The sequence below is a fragment of the Artemia sp. Qi Xiang Cuo genome, chromosome 8 (genome assembly GCF_049724085.1).
Source record: "Artemia sp. Qi Xiang Cuo chromosome 8, ASM4972408v1, whole genome shotgun sequence".
NCBI lineage: Eukaryota > Metazoa > Arthropoda > Branchiopoda > Anostraca > Artemiidae > Artemia > Artemia sp. Qi Xiang Cuo.
Genome location: NC_142801.1, coordinates 12,538,677 through 12,559,823, shown reverse-complemented (window position 1 = coordinate 12,559,823; position 21,147 = coordinate 12,538,677). Strand labels below are relative to the sequence as shown.

The following is a 21,147-nucleotide window of genomic DNA, read 5'->3' as shown; positions in this document are numbered from 1 at the left end:
TATCTCAAAATGTTGATTGGATGTGTTTCGGGGAATTATGGACAAGGGGGGGGGGCTAGTTGCCCTCCAGCCACTTTCGACTATTAAAAAGGGCACTAGAACTCTCAATTTCCAATCGAATGAGCCCTTTTTGAAGTGTCTTTGACAGACTTTTTCATGTGAAGGGCACTGCTCTAAAGGAAAAAATAATAAATAGTGTGTCGTGCCAACACCGTTCATATATGTATTCAAGGCATAACTTAAAACCCTTGCCCCGAGGGTTGTGGGGGAGTGTCCTCCTCAATTACATATTTTCTATCTGGAAATAACTACGCTGAGCAAAATGGCTATCTCAAAATTTTTATTGGGTGTGTTTGGGGGATTGAGGGGCGTGGGGGGGGGGGGCTAGTTACCCTCCAATCATTTTTGACTATAAAAACGGGCACTAGCCACTCCAATTTCCAATCCAATGAGCCCTTTTCGAAGTTTCTACGACAACTCCTTCGACACGAAGTGCCCGGGTATGAAAAAAAAAGCACATTGTGCCCACATCGTTTTTTCTTATCATTAAATAAAAAAAACAAGTTTTTTTAACTTAAAGTAAGGAACGACGTTAAAACTTAAAACGAACAAAAATTATTCTGTATATGAAAGGGGCTGTCCCTTCCTCGACGCCTCGCTCTTTACGCTAAAGTTTTTCATTGTTAAAAAAATAGAGTTGTGAGAAAATCAAACTTTAGCGTAAAGAGCGAGGCGTTGAGGAGGGGACAGCCCCTTTCATATACGGAATAATTTTTGTTCGTTTAAGTTTTAACGTCGTTCCTTACTTTCAGTTAAAAAAACTTGTTTTTTTTTTATTTAATTTTTGAACGTTTTTGACTTAATGCAGGTTTTGATTTTGGCTCACCGTACACGAATAATAAAAAAAAAATTGAATATTAGTTTTACTTTTATTTGATTAAATCGCTTTCTCGAAACCTGTTCAATTTTATTTACGAACGTTTTTATTAGTAATAAATATACGTAACTTACGAATTAACTTACGTAACGAACCTCTATATTCTTATATTTTTAATACGTATATTACAGGGTTCGCCCTCTAGTCAATACCTTGCTCTTTAAGTTAAAGTTCGAATTTTGTTCCAATTCTTTAAAAAGACCCCTTAATCACAAATGCTGTTAATTAGAATAAATAGCTCTTATGAAAGTACTAAATAATCTTTGGCTTAAAGAGCGAGGTATTGACTAGGGGATGAACCCAATCGTATACGTAATGTTTTCTGTCGTTTTATGTTTTGATGTTGCTCCTTACTTTCAGTTAAAAAACTTGTTTTTTTTATGTATAATTTTTGATCTTTTTAAATAATGGTGGGAAATCCGGCGCCCCCTTCATAGCAATGTCCCTTCTCCCATGAAAACTTCCTTCATGGTGAGATCCTCCCACATAAACCCCGACCCAGTCCCCCCCCCCCCACTACCAGAAAAAATTCCCCCTGAAAACGCCTGTATACTCCCCAACAACCAATACTGTATGTTAACATTGAGTAAAGGTCATAGCTTTCAGCCCTCCTCCCGGGGACTGTGGGGAACTAAGTCATCCTAAAAGACTCTAACATCATATTTTCGACCATGATGAACAAAATGGCTATCTTAAAATTTGGATCGGGTAACTTTTGGAAAAAAATGTGCGTGGGAGGGGGCCTAGTTGCCCTCCATTTTTTTGTTCACTTTAAAAGGGCAGTAGAACTTTTAATTTCCGTTCGAATGAGCCCTCCCACCATATTTTAGGACCACTGGGTCGATACGATCACCCCTTGGGAAAAAAAAACAAACAAACCAACAAACAAACAAACAAATGAACACGCATCCGTGATCTTTCTTCTGGCAAAAAATGCAAAATTCCACATTTTTGTAGATAGGAGCTTGAAACCTCCGCAGTTGGATTCTCTGATACTCTGAATATGATGGTGTGATTTTCATTATGGTTCTATAACTTTTAGGGGGTCTTTTCCTCTTTTTTTGAAAATCAGTCATATTTTCTCAGGCGCGTAACTTTTGATAGGTAGAATTAAATTTGATAACACTTATATATTTGAAATCAGCATTAAAATTTGATTCTTTTAATGTAACTATTGGTATCAAAATTCCGTTTTCTGCAATTTCGGTTACCATTGAGCCGGGTCGCTCCTTACTTACAGTTCGTTACCACGAACTGTTTGATATTCATCGTTATCAATTCATCGTTCTTTCATCGTTCTTAGGCAGCGCTAGCGTGCTGCCTATGATAGAGGCGTTGGTGAGCTTATCAGTTCACTGGATACCAAGGATACGCCTAAGACAGATGTTCGCAAAACCCTGGATACGCTTTTCCAGCTTCTTAGTCAACGCCCAAAATTTGCTGCCGTACATTAGTACGGAGAGGACGCTACTATTGAAAAGCCGGAGCTTGAGCTGTAGGGAGTATGCTGGATTCCTCCACACATTTCTTAGTTTATTGAAGGCGCTTCCTGCGCATGTAATCCGTGTGGTAATTTCCCGCTCAAGGCTACCATCATATTTAATGACACTAGTAGTAAGCGCCCAATTCGTTGAAAATATACATTCAAATATACGCCTGAGGCATAGATATGTGTGTATATTTTAAACGAATTGGGGTTACCAGGGTCATTTGCAAAGAGGTATCATTTCTATAGAAGCTATAGTAATTTGAAATATCGTATGGAATTTGCTTGAATGTATATACTTTGCGTACGTGCTCATACCAAACAGGTTGGTCATAATCTGTTCTGCTTCAAGTTTTTTCTGTCACGATTAACTGAATTTCTATTTCATGATAAACAGGTTTTTTTTTTTAGGTTACATCTGTGTTGGAAAAACCGGTGGATCTTTTTTAGAAGCTAATTATTTTTTGTATATATTCAAGTTTCAAATTAGATACCTCAACAGTTTGGAATAGTTTATTGAACATAACACAACTGACATTTTTGTAATTACATAGAAAAAATGGATAATTCAAAGCAATTTCTGGTGAGTAAAAATTTTCTCATTATTAAAAAGAAATTATCATTAAGTTAAGGAAGAAATTCTTTCCATACACTAGAACTAAGGGTAATTATATACTTAGAAGTCTATTGTTTTTTGGAGCTGAAACATATAAATAATTCTCCTTTAGGTTGATGCTTAAGGGGGCTTTTTTTTTTATGGGTGTTTTTTAAAATACTTACTTACCAGTCTGCATTTAATGTTTGATTTTTATAATGATAAGTTAAACTTTTTATGGATGTTTTTGAAAAAAGTGATTAGCTCTATTGAAAAAAAAAATGTTTTTCAATACTTTAAATTCCTAAAATAAACTGAATTATTTTCCCAAACCTAAAATGAATTTTTTTTTCAATGAGGTGGACAAATTCAATACCCCCCCTTCTGAAAAGAGGGCACGATATAGAGAAGGCTTACTAATGCAAGATACAAGACCTTCAGTTATCAAATTCGCTACTAGAACTACACAAGACCAGCCAATTCCTGCGACTATTTTAATGACAGGGACCTCTGACCCCCGTGTTAGCTCCATATCAGCTGGACGGAACTTGAAAAGGGAGTGGACTGCCTTATATAATGCCTCAGCTCAACCTACTGAAGATTGTGACCTTAACCCCCCTCAAGTATTACAAAGGAGTTCAGATATAGAGGTCCAATCGGAATTTGTAAGTATATACATATTTTTTTTTTCTACCCCTATTTTCAAAAAATAAGACAAAATTTTCTCAGGGGCATAGCTTTTTAAAAACTTAAAATTTGTTTTTAAGCTATTTAATTTTCTTTCATTAACCAAATTAGCGATATATATATAAAGTAGTGCTTATCATGAATTTATATAACAAAAAAAAAAACCTTAAAAATAAACATAAAAAAACTTATCTTTAAATAGAAAAAAAAATTTTCTACAAAAAAACTAACTATTTTAAAAAAACGAAAGTTAAAAAAATTGATCCTATAAAGTTAACGCGCAATTCTAGACTGGTATTTTCGTTCCTAATGCATTTGAATGCATCCGCTTTACTTATTAGATCTATCATCGCCTTTCAATCCGATATGAATTCTAAGTAGGGTCGTATGCAAATTGGACTTTAAATAGCAAGATCTATATCTTCAATAAGCAATTTACACAGGGAAAAAGGTTTTTTTTGATAATTTCCAAATATGTCTTCGCGGTAATGTTAAGAAACTTTATTTGGGTGAAGGCGTTTTTGATCATTTCATTGAAACACTTAGATGTTTTCGAGAAAGAATTTGAGGTTGTTCTATTTGAACAGTGTTGTGAAGTCCAAGACCCCATCCCCCGACCTCGAAAGGGTCTCGATCCTCCTACATCGAAAGGAAGCCCCCGGGTCCCACGAGTCCTCCCCGAGAGAGGGGGAGGGGAGGGAGAGTTCTAAAACAGGACCATCCATCATTTTAATTGTTGATATGAATGGAGAAAAAAAGTTCTTCTCTCTCTTACAAGCATTTATTTAGCCCAGGTCAACTTCAAACAAATCAGTTGGCACAATACACAGGAAAATACGGATTATTGAGAAGGTAGCACCATCAACCACCGACATATGGAGTTTATACTTTTAAAAAATACAAAGTTCAATATTCGAAACTAGCTTCAGCATGAGATTAGGATAGTAGTGGTGACAATTGAGATATAATGAGCAATAGCCCCCCTATAAAATAAAATAAAACTTTAATTTGAATTAATATTTTTAAAAAAATACAAAGTAAATTCTTCTAACCACTCCTCATAAGGAGCTTCGGATAGTAGTGTTGGCAAATGCCCCCCTATTATAGAAAAAATACCTTTTTTAGAAAATTTAAAATATGTATTAAAAAATTTTCAATTTTCGTCGAGATCGTACTACTGATCGGTTTTTATGATGTTGTAACATGTTGTTCTCAGCGACAATGGTCAAAATATTAAAAAAAAAAAAAACCTTTTTTTTTCAATTTAAATTTAAAAAAAATAAAAAGTTATTACTAATCAGATCAATTACCACGTAGCTTATTATATTATTGATGACACTTGATATATAAGGAGCAATTGCCCCCTATTTTTGAAAAAATACCTTTTTGTGGCATTTATACTTTTTAAAGATACAAAGTTCAAGATTTGAAGCTAGCTTCAGCAGGAGCTTAGGATAGTAGCGGGGCTAAAAAAAACTAATTGTCCAAAATTTTTGAAATTTTTTTTAAAAAAAAAAAATTTTTGTAATAAAACAAATAGTTTTTTATAAGAAAAAGAATAAATTTTCCCTAATAAAAAAAAAAAAAAAAAAAATATATTTTTTAACATTTTAATTTTAAATTTTTAAATACATAAGACAATGTAACTTTCTTCTTCTTTTAATTGTTTAGGTGATGGTGATGGTAGTGTGACAATGACTATGTGAAATTGACAAAGTTTATTAACTATAAAAAAATTTACATAAAAAATAAAACTTTTTTTCTACAGATTAAAAATATAGCACCACCACCAGCGACACCATTGAGTGATGAAGCAACTATATTTACAGGATCAATTCTGTCACCACCAGCAGAGTTCAAGGATGAACCTATACTGGTCCTAGAGACTATGGAGTGGGAAAGTGGCTTCCTTAACGATGTTTTTGGGGAAATGGCCAGCCTGGAGGACTTAAGCTGTGATATTGACATGGTTGAGGACCCAGAGTGGGCGGATAGTTTCATACGTGAATATTTAGATGATGATGTTACAAGTAAATCTGAACCGGGTCCTCATAACGAAATTAGATCAGAGGACAATACCGGCTGGCTCGATCAATTGTCCCCAAACACATTTAAAAACGTAGGGGTGAATCTCATTCAACATCCCTCCAATCCGAGTTATGAGACTGTGGGTTGTGCTACCTGTAAGTATATTCCAACAAACCACGCACCGACCTCTTAGCGCTCTATAAGTAGTAGTAATGCATAACAAGTCCACCATCGTATTTTGTTTTGTATCTAACCAACTTAAGTTCGTACCACCTGGGTCGCCAGCGAAAAAGTCTTTTCCCCTGTCTACTATCGAGGGTTGTGTTATATACGCCCAGCTCCCTGTGCCATTACACAGAATGATAATTAGACGATTCGATTCAGTCTTGTAGAGCCTCTGGGGGTGGGGGGGGTGGGGGTTAGTTCAGAAGCATCAATAGAACTAAAAATATTTTTTTTAAATGAAAATGCGTTTGATATGCAGTTAAAACAATAGAACAAAAAGAAGAATGCTCTTAGCACACAGAGCTGAAAATATTGGGGAGTTTTTCTAACTTGGGGCATGAGTATTCAAAGTACGTGGGAAAATTATAACGAGGGGGGTAGTGGGTCTGTGGTTTTATTTATATAAAGTTTAAATGTTAACATTTGTAGGTTTAAAAAGGATTTTATTGTAAGAGGTGGGCATGAGGAGAGGGCAATTGAATCAAAACATCATTAAGATTTAGAGCGGTGTAGGGGAATACAACGAATCTGTTTCGATACGAAGCTGCAGTGTTTCAAGGATACGTTTTGAATTGCGGCATACAGACCTTTGCGCAATGATGCCACTAGGAAAAAGTTGGACAAAATGGCAGTTAATGGTAGGGAGGGTTCAAAGTTCCCCAAAGTGGATTTTAATTGTTTAAATGGTCAATATCCCGTGACACTAAAAGGAATAGATATTTTTTAGCGGGCTAATGCATATTTAAAGATTGTTGTCACGGTGCTACAGTATGAAACAGAATTTGAAGAGGGTCAGCGTTCCGATAAGAAGGGTGTATTATTTCCAGTGCGGGCTCCTTCAAGTGAATCAGTAGAATATTGGGTGTGGCTTCTAAACACACCGCCCACAGACTCCGATTCAATTGGCCATTTCAATCCGATTACGGATATTCGTAGGGTTCTATGTGAGGGTAAAACGGGGCGCGGTGGTGTTTGCTCTTAATGTCCAACATCCCTCTCAAGATTTCGCTCTGGTTCAAATTTAAAACATGACATGAAACACTGTAAACGTCATGGATACGAGGCTTTGGAGACTGTAAGCGGAGATAGAGTGATCTTACGTTTTAAAAATTTTCAAAATACGCTTCTACAGAGCCATAAGATCGCTTTAGACTGTCAGGCTAAGCTGACAGTCGTTTGCAATCCATCAAATTCAAATCGTGTTAAAATACATGAGGCCATAGGGACCTCTTACGCTCACGCACAACGAGATTCCAATAATACCATGCAAGTGCTGGAGGTAGTGGAGATGTTGAGTGACGGTGAAGACTGCATGCGCTCGGCATTGGTCAGTCTAGTCAAAACAGCAACCAGTGCAAGTTCACGCCTTCGTTATACAAACTATCCTATGGTCCTATCACCAGATGACATAGTGGCCAGTAAAAATCGTAAACTGTTTGGGGTTTGCAAGGGGAACTTTGATGAGTGTGTGGGGCCGGGACGGTGGAAGACGGTGATTGACCATGATCATGTGTGGCAGGAAATTACATCGGGGGGGAGTAACTTTAGAGGGGGAGCACACCAGTCATGCAACTTCAACGATAGACAGCAATACTTCGTACATGTTTTATACACAAGTCCAATTCCGAATGAAAATTCATTCTTCCAGTATTGGCCCATATTGCCAAGGGGGGGAGTTGTTGATGACGCATGGATATATGCTTCTTTTTCATATAATATCATACCCAAATCATTGGAGAAGCTACTGCTCCTAGAATTCATGTGGAAAACAGTTGACAGGGGTAACACGTGCCTGAATAAAATCCGTTATTTAGACTCTTTCAGCTTCTTCCCCAAATCTTTAAGTCAATTGATTCAGGTGCAGAAAAGTGACAATTTTGATAGCTTCCCCCTCTTCAAACAGCGCGTCCCCGGTTATGAAATGTATGATTAATTAACTTGTAAGGGTATATATCCATATGATTATTAAAACTCTGGCTTGAGGCAGATGAGGTGTCATTACCGCCCATTGAAGCTGTTCACAATTCTCTTACTGAGAGTGAGTGCACCACTAGCGCCTGCGAATTTGATAAGAGGGGTTGGGCAAAGTGCGAGTGTAAAAATAGGTGGGATTATTGTAAACTTTACTTGGCCAGTGACGTACTCAATCTTCTGGATATTGTGTGTAAAAATACGGATAAAATCTATAGTGAATTTGGGTTGGATTTAGTTTTTTAATTTTTTCACTCGCCTTTTGTTTTTGGACTTTATAATTAAAATCCGCAAATAATAAATAAGTCTTATAACAGTGGTCTTCCAGCATCTTTTTGAAGAGATAACAACGAGGGGTGCGTAGGTTTTCCAAGGGGATCACATCTTAATAACTGATCCGAGTGGACAGCACACCGACGAAAAGTCGGACGCAGTTTTTTTGGATATGAATTCTCTTTACCCATCGGCAATGTCTCACTACTGTTTGCCGTTTGGCAATTATAAATGGCTTGACAATCCCTGTGCTTCGAATTTCCCCGAAATTGCCCGTGTTGAGGAGAATGGGGCACAGGGATGGTTTTTTTAAATTGACGGGGAAATACCAATGGAAATCCATGACTCGGTAGAAGACTTTGCTATTCCGTGAATAAATAGACTGGTGGGTAGGGACTCTCTGAGTCCCTACAATATATTTTTAGTCGAGGATGGGAGTATGGACTGGGTGCCTTCAAAGCAAAAACTAATTGCCGATCTCAACCCGAAACAGAATATCGTTGTTCATCACGTGCTATTGAAATGGATGGTGTCCAATGGTTTCAAGGTCACAAATATTCATAGAGCCCTCCAATTTGATCAAAAACCTGTCATGAAAACGTTTATTGACCGCTTTGTCAGTAAGCGTTCACAAGCGAAAACGAAGCTTGAAAAAGAAGTATATAAACTCATTTTGAACACAGGTTTCAGTAAAATGTGCGAGAACGTACGACACAGAAGTCGATGCGACATTATAACCAACCCCAAAGATTGTGCTCGAATCATTGCGGATCCAAACTTCACATCGTTCACAATCATAGACTCCAATATGGTTCTCCTACATCGCAAGAAAAGAAACATTGTATTAAATAAAAATAATGCAGGCGGAAGTGCAATAACTGAAAAATCCAAGAAACTCATGTTGTCATTTTATTATAATATATGCAAGGTACAGTGGCCGATTGAGGGACAAGTTCAAGTGTACTACGGGGACACTGATTCACTCCTGTTAAAAGTCAAAACTGAAAATCTTTTGAATGATTTGGAAAATTGCGAGTATCTTAGCTCACGAATGGACTACACTAACTGGGATGAATCCCTCTACCCAGAGCTAATGAAACGCCAAGCCCCAAATCAATTGTTAATGCTAAAATCTGAAACGGGTAGTGATCTTATATACAGTGGTGTTTTTCCTGGTCCGAAGGTGTACTGTGTAGAAACGCAAAGCAAGGATATCAAACAAGTTTGCAAGGGGGTACCTACACACTTTTTAAAAAATAATTTCGACATGAGTTTGTATAGAAACTGTGTGGAACGTAGTTTAGTGCCAAGGGCGAAAGTCATGGCGATTCGCTCTTTACAATTTAAAAACTACACAGTTAGAGTTGAGAAAAACGCCATGTCTGCCATATCGTAAAAAGTATTTTTACTTGTGTTTGGTTTTAATTTTCTGCAACCGTTTATTTTTTTACTTTACGCCCTTTTTGAATTTACATTGAAAAGAAAAAAACTCTTTAAAAAAAAATTAACTTAAATACACTAAAAAAAAAAGTATAAATTGGGTGGTAGGTTTTTTTGGGTAATTGGGTTTTTTTTTTAATTCTTTTTTTCTCTATCACAATCAATTTTCAATGTGTGTGAGTGTGTGTGTGTGTTTGCAAGGCAGATTAATTTCCACTATTTAATGCCATCCCCGGCCCGGGCCCACCGCAGCGGGCTCCCCGCGGCCGGCACTTCCCGGCCCGGCCGCCGCCGCGGCCGCCCCCCGGGGGAAGGGGGACCCCAAAATTTAAAATGCTGTAAGTAAAAGTTTATTATATTTCAAGTGCGCCTTACTCCAATAAATTTTTTATTTTTTTATAAATAAATAAACAGAAAAAAAAAAGTGTATTTTTTTAAGTGGGGGTTTTTTTTTTTTTCTATTTGTTATTTAAATGTTGTATTTTTTTATTTAAATAAATTAAAAAAAAGTGTATTTTTTTTTTATTCATGTTTTATGTTCCTTTTTAAATGTATTATATTTTTATTTAAAGTATTGTCACCTTTTTTATGTATATAATAAAAGAAAATATTATTCTTTATTCTTATTATTCTCGTTATTATTATTATTATTATTCTTGAGCGGAGTAGTAGTAATAGGGAAATTATTTAGTCATTAGACAGCCATAGTCTACAGTTAGTTGTCCAGGTGAACTGTTGAAGGGACCATGTATCAATTTAAAACACAATTCAGATCGTGTTTGTGTGGACCGTCAATTTCGTGAAAAACAACACTATTAACTAAAATAATTCAAAACTGCGATAAAATGTTTGTGGAAAGGCCGAGAAAAATCTACTATTGCTATAGTATTTGGCAGGAGTCATATGATGAAATAAAAGCGATTGCCACCACCCGGGGGTTGGTGCAGATACAATTCATACAGGGACTTGATGTTTTCAGCATTATTGAACAAAACTCCTGGTTGATCATTGACGATCTGGCTGAATCTATTGAAAAATGGTCCCAGGAAATGCTACAACTGTTCACTGTTCGCTCTCATCACGAACAGATTTCCGTTACTTTGGTTCTAAACAATCTCTTTCATCAGAGCAAATGTATGCGAACTCTTGCATTGAACTGTACCTACTATATCATCTAGAGAGTTGTTCGTGATTCTCGCTCGGGAATAACTCTCAATAAACAAATCTATCTGGGAGCCCCCAAATTTCTGCTCTCAGCATACAATCAGGCAACTAATAAACCATACGGCTACATCCTATTGGATCTTAATCAAAATACACCCGAGGATCTGCGTGTAGTCACAGATATTTTTGACAATGAAATTACAGTATATCTCCCCGTGAACACTAAAAAGACCTATTAGTTACTATCATGACACTGAAGAAACTACATGAAAATAGACATTTGTTTTCAGTTCTAAGCACTTCAAAACCTCCGCTCAGGAAAGCAATACTCAAAACTGTTATTGACAATGATTTCATTAATCTAATATCCGAACTTTGTTTAAATTTGATCGAGGGTAATGTTCAAGTGCCAGAAGTAGTTAAGCAACAGGCAAAGCAACATCGTTCCATTGTACGTACAGGGGCATCTAAAAAGAAAGGAAAGAATTTCAAAAGGAAACGACTTCTTCAGGCGGGCGGTAGCTTTTTCACACTTTTACTGCCAATAATTGCAGGACTTGTAAACTGTTTTCTCTAAAAGAGAGAGAATGGCAAAACCCTATAAATTGACTCCAATAGAACTCGCTCTCTCACCCGTCGAACACTTTGAGAACAATATGAGTAAAGTCCTTGACAATGAAAATATTGAGGATGATAAAAAACTGCTTTTACTTCAAGATGCACTTCGTCGAGTGGACAAACACAAGTCCTATCGCTCGAACCCCACTGCTGCTGCTGCTGATCCCAAGAAGGAATCATCTCCTCAGGATTCTGCTGGTGGAACAAAATTGAAGATGGAGTATTTGGATTCGTTTTTATTTAAATTTGTAAATATAAGGCCCACCAAATATCTCGAAAAAATAACACGACTCCTAGCCTATCTCTTGGAACGTGATCACATTCAAGTTGAGAGCAATGGAACAGGGATTATAATTCAGGGCAAGAGTTATAATCTACTTGATTTAATCTATGATATGGTTACAAATCGTAAAGGACTATTATCATTTGACACTCTTCTATACAACTTTCTAAATACACTAAACTTCCCCAACAGTCTTATTGGCAATAGACAAATTCTAAAAAAATTAAATGAACATGCATCATCGTCGTCAACAACAACAACATGAAGACCATTAAAATATAAACTTGAAGAAGAAGATTTTAAATCAATTTTGGAAAATACTAGCACACCGCTGATAGCTAGACAAAAGCGAAGACGTATCAAGTCAACATCATCACCACCATCACCGGCCAGTATACAGAAGGGTAGCGGACGTTACACAACGTGTTTACGTTCAAAAAGGTTGAAGTTCTGAAAGGTGTTTATGAAAATATTGGTGAGGCGTAGAGTTTAAGTACCCCCACAACACTTTCCAAAGTCACTGGTGTTCGAACTAAAAATGTACAAGACTATCTACAAAATGAATCAAGTTACACTCTGCATTGAAATCATAGACTTCGTGCCAATCAAAATCGAAAAACTAAATCCTTTTACCCATTGTATATAATGAAAGCAGATCTCCTGACTCTAGATGACCTTCAAAGACATCACAATACACAGTACAAGTACATTCTACTTGCAATCAGTGTTTATAGTCGTTATGCAAATGCAATTCCATTGTGATCAAAGAGAGGTGTTGAAGTTGCTCAGGCCATTGAAAGTATTCTCCAACAGGATACATATAACAAAATTCAAACGGATCGCGGTTGTGATTTTGTTAATCCTCATGGTGCAAAAGTACTAGAAAAATATAGTACACTGCTCTATCATAGTCACAGTAATATACAGTCCGCATGATCCGAAATATTTATAAGAATTATTTGAATTTTAATTTAAATATCTTTTACATTGAAAAATACATCTCCTTTTATTCGAGATATAGATAAAATAATGTGCATTTATAATCAGCGGGCTCATCGATGATTGTCCAACTCTAAGCCAATGCTAGCTCATCATTCGGATCATGATACAATAGGCACCTTTTCTAAACAATATTCCAATGAATCGTCGGTTGTCAAGAAGATGAAAAAGAATAAATTCAATGTTGGTGATAGGGGTCGAAGTAATAGAACAACTAATGTTTTTGAAAAGGGGACTTACTTATGGTCCACCGAACTTTTTAAGGTGGCAAAAATCCTAGACACTAAACCCATAACTTATCGTTTGCGTGACAACAAAGATGAGGAGATTCTCTGCGGCTTTTATGACTATGAATTACAAAAAGTTAAAAATGCCAGTGAAATCTATCAAATTGAAAAGATATTAAAGACACGTACTCGCGGGGGTAGGAAACAGTTACTTGTTCGCTGGCTAGGATACAACTCTGATTTTGATTCTTGGATTGGTGTTGAAGATATTGACACTGCCCCATAATTTCTATCTAGCATTCATTTCCAACGTGGCTAATCCTATCTGCACCGAACTGAATACAAATCATGATATCTTGACAAAAATCTCCCATACCATCAACTTTGACGACGTGTATGAAGGGGCTCTTACCAATTGCATTCAAAAAAATAACTATGACATTCTAAGAAAGGACCGTAAATATGAAATGAAAATACGACCGTTTGAGTTCGGCGAAGAAGGTGCAATGGCAACTTTTGACTCTAATCAGTACCCTATTGCTAACATTCCCTACAGGGAATACAATAACATGCATGAACTGTTTCGAGTTATCAACAAAAAAATTGCAAGTCGAAAAAAAGGTGGTTTCACTTTCAATTACTCGACGGAACAAAGGAGAATTTATATTACCAATCCATATGAGAATGAAAGAATGTTCCTCAATGAGAATTTACGTGAGGTTCTTGGTTTTAAAAAACGTATTATTAAGACAGAAAATTTCAGTGGTATTGACCATGTTATCTATGCATACTATTCACCCAGCTTCTCCTTTGACAATTGCATATTTTTATACTACTCATTTTTTGAACCATCTCGTGTTTGTAATTCAAATATCCCCCTCCTATGAGGTCTTGACCAAAAAACCAATCAAGATCATATTCACCACTATAATATAAAGCATTTTCAATATATTCATGTAAACACATCCTATCTGGAACTCTGTAATTTACCACTAAGAACTTAATTAGGTGATCAAATAGAAATTTCAAACGGCTTAGCAGTTATTACAGCTCATTTTCGACCCTTTGTCAACGACAACGACGGTACAATAACCTAAGCAATGAACAATAGAACAACTCCATTTGTCTGTCCCGATATTGACTGTTATGTTGGTGCTTTGAGTCCACGTCAAATAGGCAATGGATTGGACTACTACAAGGGGCGTACTACAATGTCTGGCTATGGTCTCGGTAGCTGGTTTGCTAGGCTATTTCGTTCTTTACTACCCCTCGCCAAATAATATCTAGTACCTCCTGCGTAAAATTTTTCGGTCTCTACGCTCCAGGACTGGGGGTCGGGCAAAAATTTCAAGGAGAGTGTTAAGGAAACTATTAGATCTTCAGCAAGAGCCGTTGGTGAACAATTAAAATCTCGACAAAATGGGGAGGGATTGAAAAGGATGCGTTCGCGTCATTCACTCATCAGTCTCCACCCAGTCAGGAAGCAAATGACATCAACAAGGACGTTGAGGAATAAAACAACGAAGGCCACTAGGCAAATGCAGAAGAAGAAGAAGAAAAAGATTGTTAGATCAAAGAAGGAGTTCTTTTCTTAAGATGGCTTATCTCCCCCACAAGGAGTCATATCCATCAATCACTTCCTCATTGAATCTATTCAATGCTGAAAATGTTGATGTCAGTGTCAAGTATGGCTACTATGAACAATTTCACCCTCTCCAACCCCTCTCGGAAAATATACACTTTCAAATATTTTCCAATAAATACTATTTCATTGAATTGTCATCAACATTTATTGATTTAAATGTTGTGGTGAAGAAAAAGACAGAGAATACAACTCCAAATGCCTGCGATGGTCTCTCCTATGAAAACTGTATTCTACACAACCTATTCAAACAAATTAATGTATTTAATAATTGAACATTGGTGAGCACTAGCAATAATTTATCCAACTATGCAAGCTACATACAATTTATGATGATGACACCAAAGGCATACAAGGAGATGAGAGGACAATCGCTGGGCTATGAATATCGAACAGGTGTTGATACTGACGGTGAGTTGACTACAGTAGTGACCCAGGAGTATCATCGGGTTTGAAAATTTAATACTAAGATATTTTATGTATCATTATTGCGACCCCCCAATGTCAATAGTATTATAAGTTACAGATGGAACCATCGAATTTTATATGGAAACACTTCCTTCCTGTTGCACCTGAAGCACCTGTTAACCTAGCATTGAAAAGTCTGTATGTCTAAACTCAACAGTTACTTAGTTATGTAGCACTGTACGTTGAAAAGCTAATAGACAATGGTAAAAATATTAAACTCTTTGTCCCCCATACGATCACCAATCAACTTCACATCGCCGCCGGCTTTCGAAGCTATAGCGATTCATCATGTATCGATGGGGAATTCCCATCAAAATTGGCTTTGGCCTTTGTGAAGAGTGGCAGTACCGTAGGATCCTGGACTGAATCCCCCCACGATTTTAATTTTTTAGGTCTATCTAGCCTCGTGTGCAAAGTGAATGGTATTCCACTGTACTCTCTATCGTTTGAAAAAAAATCATATAGAACTCTGTACGAGTTGACCATGCAATCCCTAGATCAGGACTCTCAACTATTTGAGAATGGAATAACCGAATCAATGTTTTCTAAAAATCATGGGGTTATTGTTTTGTATTTGTCTGGCACACACTATATGAGCATAGTACGAACAGGGAATGTACGTTTAGAGTGTACATTTGCCAATGCTCTGACTGAGAGTATCACACTAATATCACTGAGTCAATTTGAAACCTATTGGGAAATCACACCCGACGCCAGTGTTCTAATAGACCTAGCACCATGAACACAAACCAAATAATCAATGTATTTAGTATGGATCCATACATGTTCCAATACAAGTCCTAGTGCAGACCCTCTGACTTCATTGAAAAAATTCAAAGTGTTAACAAGACCCTAATCCTTGTTAATAGCCGTCCATCGACTTTGACGACAGGTTAGTGGCTAAGCATCTTTCAAACAGGGAATAATATTGAATTTTTTGATCCTCTTGGCCTATCGTATAAATTCTACGCTCCATACATCAGCAACTTTATTGAAAGCAGTGGGAAAACCATTATTCAAAATCTACGAAGAGTACAGGATTTAGCGACTAAGACATGTGGCTTTCATGCACTACTCTTTTTCATGTTCAGATGTCGTGGCTACACCTACAAGAAGTTTCTCGACATCTACGTTGACTTATCTCAATTGAACGACTTTATAGTGTATAATATACTTAAATGTGTATTTAATATTTATTTTAGGGCCATAATAATAAAATGTAATAACGATTTATGTTAAATTTTTTATTAATAAAAAAAAAATTATATACATGATAAAAACGACTTTTCTACTCTTTAGATTTCGTCAACTACTAGGTATTTGTCGACAACAACTAGTGCAGGTAGATTATCTGAATTCACAGTGTACTGATCCTGATGTAGTGCAATGTCAGGGTCACATTTTCTACAGTAGAGTGTGACTTCACTCTTGTCATATCTCTTTGTATAGTCAATGATACTATATCATTCATTCTATAGAATTCACATGTTTCAATTTGCCTATTTGAAGCAATTTCACAAACAGTGTCCTCAAGTGGCGAATCACATTCTTTCAAAGCCAAATAAAAATCAGTGGGCTTATAATCATAAGACTCACTTTCTTCACAATAGTGATATAGAAACTATGTTCATTTGTTGTTCCAGCAGTCGAATCGATGACCTGGTTCCTCCTCCCAGAAAAATCTAAAACCACGAATATACCAATCTTGCAGCAATAAACCAAAATCGCGGTTAGGATTCTTTCCAATCATACGGGGATATGTACTCTCACACTGCTTGCATTTATAATAATGACAATTGTAGCATAGGTGGCATCTAGGATGTGAGTCAAACACCTCGTCAAGACAGGAATTGCAACATTGAATTTGTATAACATATCCTCTGTGCAATTTACTCGGATTGCATAATCCACACTTTTCATCATACTCCTCAATCATTGTGAAATTCTCACATGATGACCAAATGCCCTGTGTATACATACATAACGGACATGTATGAAACATTTTGTCATGTGCTGACGCTCTCACTGCCACAATGAAACTGAGCTAGCAACAAAAAAAAAATTGTCTGAGAGAGAGAGAGAGGAGTAAATCATCCTTTAGCACCATCTTTTCTATGAAAAAAAGTCCTAAATTTCTAAACTAATGTTTAAAAGCATATCCACAATATCATTTTGTCGTGTCGTGATCAATATATCAATAAATTGTGTAAATGCATTTGGACCACGATGTAGAAGCTTCATACAATAGTCTAATGATGGATAATCAGTTTTCATTATATCGACAAGCATTCCTCGAGAAAATATCTTCCTTTGAATAGACAACTCTATAAAATCATCATCTAGAATCAAACGTTTGTCCATATGAACTAGAGTCTTCATGATTCGATCTTTCTCGAATCTATCCATTTTAAGAGTCCTAACTCTCTCAAAACCAACTTCAGACTAATCAGAATTTATTCTTTCTACTCTAGAAAATATACGCTTGTCTACTATAGAAAGAAAAAAAATACTATTGATTTAGAAACAATTTTATTGAACATAATTACAATAATAATATTCACTGATGCATTTTGTTCTCATCAATATATTTCGATAGGACATCTAAAGCTGACCGAAGTTTATTTATATGGAGAATATTCACTTTTCCCGCAAAACCTAGCTGCTCCTCCTGCTTAAACTTGCTTAATGATATCACATATCTTGCATACATAATGTCCCATTTAAGACATAGTCTACAGCCAGCGGTTATTTCCACAGCCACATTAGGTACTCGTATATCGCTGCTGCTGCTGCTGTCGGTTCCATCATTAATCTCCAAAAGTGTAAATGCACCACTCATTTTTTCTCCACTAATATCCTCTCAAATAAAATATTCTCTCTGAATTCAAGTCTCTTACTAATATGAAATACAATGAAAATTAATCCTTATATCCGAATCCAACTACTAATCAAGTAGTTAGTGTGACCGTTTCTCTCACTCTCTGGCTGTCCTCCAAAAATGGGTGTCATAATAGAAAACATGTCTACCAACCCATGTAGAGTTCATTGTAATAGGCAAATGACCCTGGTAACCCCAATTCGTTTAAAATATACACACATATCTATGCCTCAGGTTTATATTTGAATGTATATTTTCAACGAATTGGGCGCTTACTACTGACACTACCATGGTACTTGAACTCTTCAACCTCCTCTGGTACATCAGATTCGATTTTAAGCGGTGGGGCTGGTAGGGTATTGACGCTGTTTCGCATGACTTTTGTTTTCCGTTTACTGATTGACAGACCAGCTCGCCCGGCCATACTGGAGAGTACAGCTATATTATTCTGTAGCTTCTCTCTTAAATGAGATAGGAGGGTTATATCATCAGCAAAATCGCCGTCACAGAATGTGCGGTTTAGGTTGAGCTGAATTCCACCTCTGAAATTAGATTTTCGAAGTACGTAGTCGATGAGAATAGCAAACAACACTGGGGAGAGAATACTTCCTTGGCAGACACCAGGCTTCACACTGAACCATTCGATAAGGTCCTTATCATCACTCCATGGAACACATAACTGATCCTCGTATAGCCTGAGATTTACACAAAAAATTTTGTAAGGGAATCCATAATAACGTAGTTACTCTCCATTTTCAGTATCTGAGGACCAAGCCAAATGCTTTCGAAAAGTCTATGAAAGCAATAATAATCTCACTCTGGCATTCGTTAGCTTTTTCTGTGAATACCTTTAAACTAAATATGAAATCAGTGCGAGATCTCTCAGGTCGAAACCCATGTTTAGCGTAAAAAGCGAAACCTCGCTCTTTACACTAAAGTTTTTTATTATTTTAAAGAATAAAGTTGTGAGATAGAATCAAACCATAAAGTAAAGAGCGAGGTGTTGAGGAGCGTACAGCCTCTTTCATATACGGAATCATTTCTGTTCGTTTTAAGTTTTTATGTCGCTCCTTGCTTTCAGTTAAAAAAACATGTTTTTTTTATATTTAATTTCTGAACGTTTTTGAATTAATGCAGCTTTGATTTTGACTCACCGTACATAAATAATTAAAACGAAATTTGCATATTAATTTTACTTTTTTTGGCTAAATGGCTTTCTCGAAATATTGTTCTGACGTAACTTACGAACTAACTTACGTAACGAACTTCTATATTCGAATGTTTTTCTTACGTATATTAGGGGGTTCGCCCCCTAGTCAATGCCTCGCTCTTTACGCCAAAGTTCAAGTTTTATTCCAGTTCTTTAAGAATGACCCCTTAATCACAAAGGCCGTTAATTAGAATAAATAGCTCTGATTAAAGTAAAAAAAAAATTAGTGTAAAGTGCGAGGTAATGACTAGGGGGCGAACCCAATCATATACGTAATAATTTCTGTTCGTTTTAAATTTTGATGTTGCTCCTTACTTTCAGTTGAAAAAATTGTTTTTTCTGATCTTTTTTTTGAATAATACTGGGAAATCCGGCGCCCCCTTCATAGCAATGTCCCTTCCCCCATGAAAACTTCCTCCAAGTAAAGATCCTCCCACGTGATTGTGAAGTATGGTGTATTTCTCTAAAGAGATACCGTCTTATTGGTCCCCAGTGGGGGGTGATCAAGCCTCCACGAGGACAAGACCTTGGGTAGCGTGGTAGGCAGGATTCGTATCTACTCAAGAGGTTGCTAAAACTACTTTAATAAACGAATAAACAAAATACAATACTATAGTACACTTGTGAACAGTCCTCTTGAAGCCGTAGAGAATTCGAGCTATAGTCAACTTGCACCGGCTGGCACCGTTGATTTGGAAGTGGCTGCTACACTTTCCAAGCTCGCCGTCTATAGTTGGCTAGTGGAGGTTACTGGAACTCTCCGACGGCAGTTGATGTGGAGGTTATTGTTAAACTCTCCCAGCGCACCGTATATTATAGAAAGATGGAGGCTGCTCGAACTCTCCCAGCGGTGTTCCTCTAACCAGTTGTCACTGTTGGTTCTCAAAGCTGAACTGTCCACAAGTTGTCTTTTCCCCCATCTTAGCTTCCCAGGCCCAAGCATACAGTTCTGGTTCCATGACCCCCAAAGTAGCCTCTCATTGGCTGGCAGGTTTTTGGTCATGTGATCAACTACCTTGAATAGAAAAGAAAGCAGAAACAAGTACATTAAACAACACATACCCAACTATACCTTTGAATTGGAACATGCACTAAATACCAAAAATATACCCTTAACGTAATAAAACACTAAATACAAGAAATACACTTATATCTTAACTTGCGTAAGCCTAGCAACAATCTTTACATTTCTCCCCCTCTCTTTTATTGAAAAAAATACATTTTTATTACTTTTTTTTTCAAACATTTTAAATTAATTTTTATTCCTTCACTACTCACATTTGTTATTATTCATTGTCCCCTTGTTCGACTATTCTAAAACCACTTTTTTTCATTTCTCTATAATCAATCCATAATTTCCTTAATTTGAGGAGAATCACCGTGGAAATTCCGATAAGGATTAGAAAAATTAACGTGCCGCCAGTCATGATCCCAATACTCATGGACTGTGCTCATTCAATTTTCCTGTTTAATTTTGTTTTGCTTAAAATAGATTTTAAGCTATCTTCGCCTTTTTCAGAATACATCTCTCTCTCGTGAAAGGTATTAATTTTTTTTAAGTTTAATGATTCGAAATAAAAATTAAGTTTTGTATCATTGAAAAGAATTTTATTATGAGCAAATTTAGTCAAGTTGACCTCTGTTTTGCCTTCATACAATTCTGGAACGGAGAATTTTTCATGGGCAAGGGAGCATTCGTCTTTTAGTTGAACAAGGACGGATCCTACAATTTCTAATCGTTGTTGCTCACTTAATCCTTTGCATATGACAAGAATCTTTAATTTGGTTGAAATTGGTGTAACAATTAAGAAGTGAGTTTTTCCAACAGGAGTTATAAGAGGATTATGAACTTTTCGTATATTAATATCGTATTCATTTTTAATGATTTCTTGGTTGTTTGTGAAGCAGCCGAAGGAACAGTCAAGAAGCGTGCTGTCACGTATAACTATTCTGTCTTTGCAAATTACCCTTTTTGCATTAAACTTACAAGATTTGATGAAGTTTTCATTTTGCAAA

At 36.5% G+C, this 21,147-nt stretch overlaps 2 protein-coding genes across 2 annotated transcripts in view; both read left to right on the top strand.

The window, feature by feature from the left end:
* LOC148949172 (uncharacterized) overlaps positions 1-21,147 on the top strand; it is a 163,487-nt gene that overhangs the window by 106,865 nt on the left and 35,475 nt on the right. The gene's annotated exons all lie outside the window — the stretch shown is intronic.
* Positions 3,438-5,926, top strand: LOC148949173 (uncharacterized). The gene is made up of 2 exons (XM_089093528.1): positions 3,438-3,683; positions 5,474-5,926. The coding sequence occupies exons 1-2, from the start codon at positions 3,438-3,440 to the stop codon at positions 5,924-5,926; spliced, it is 699 nt and encodes a 232-aa protein (XP_088949654.1).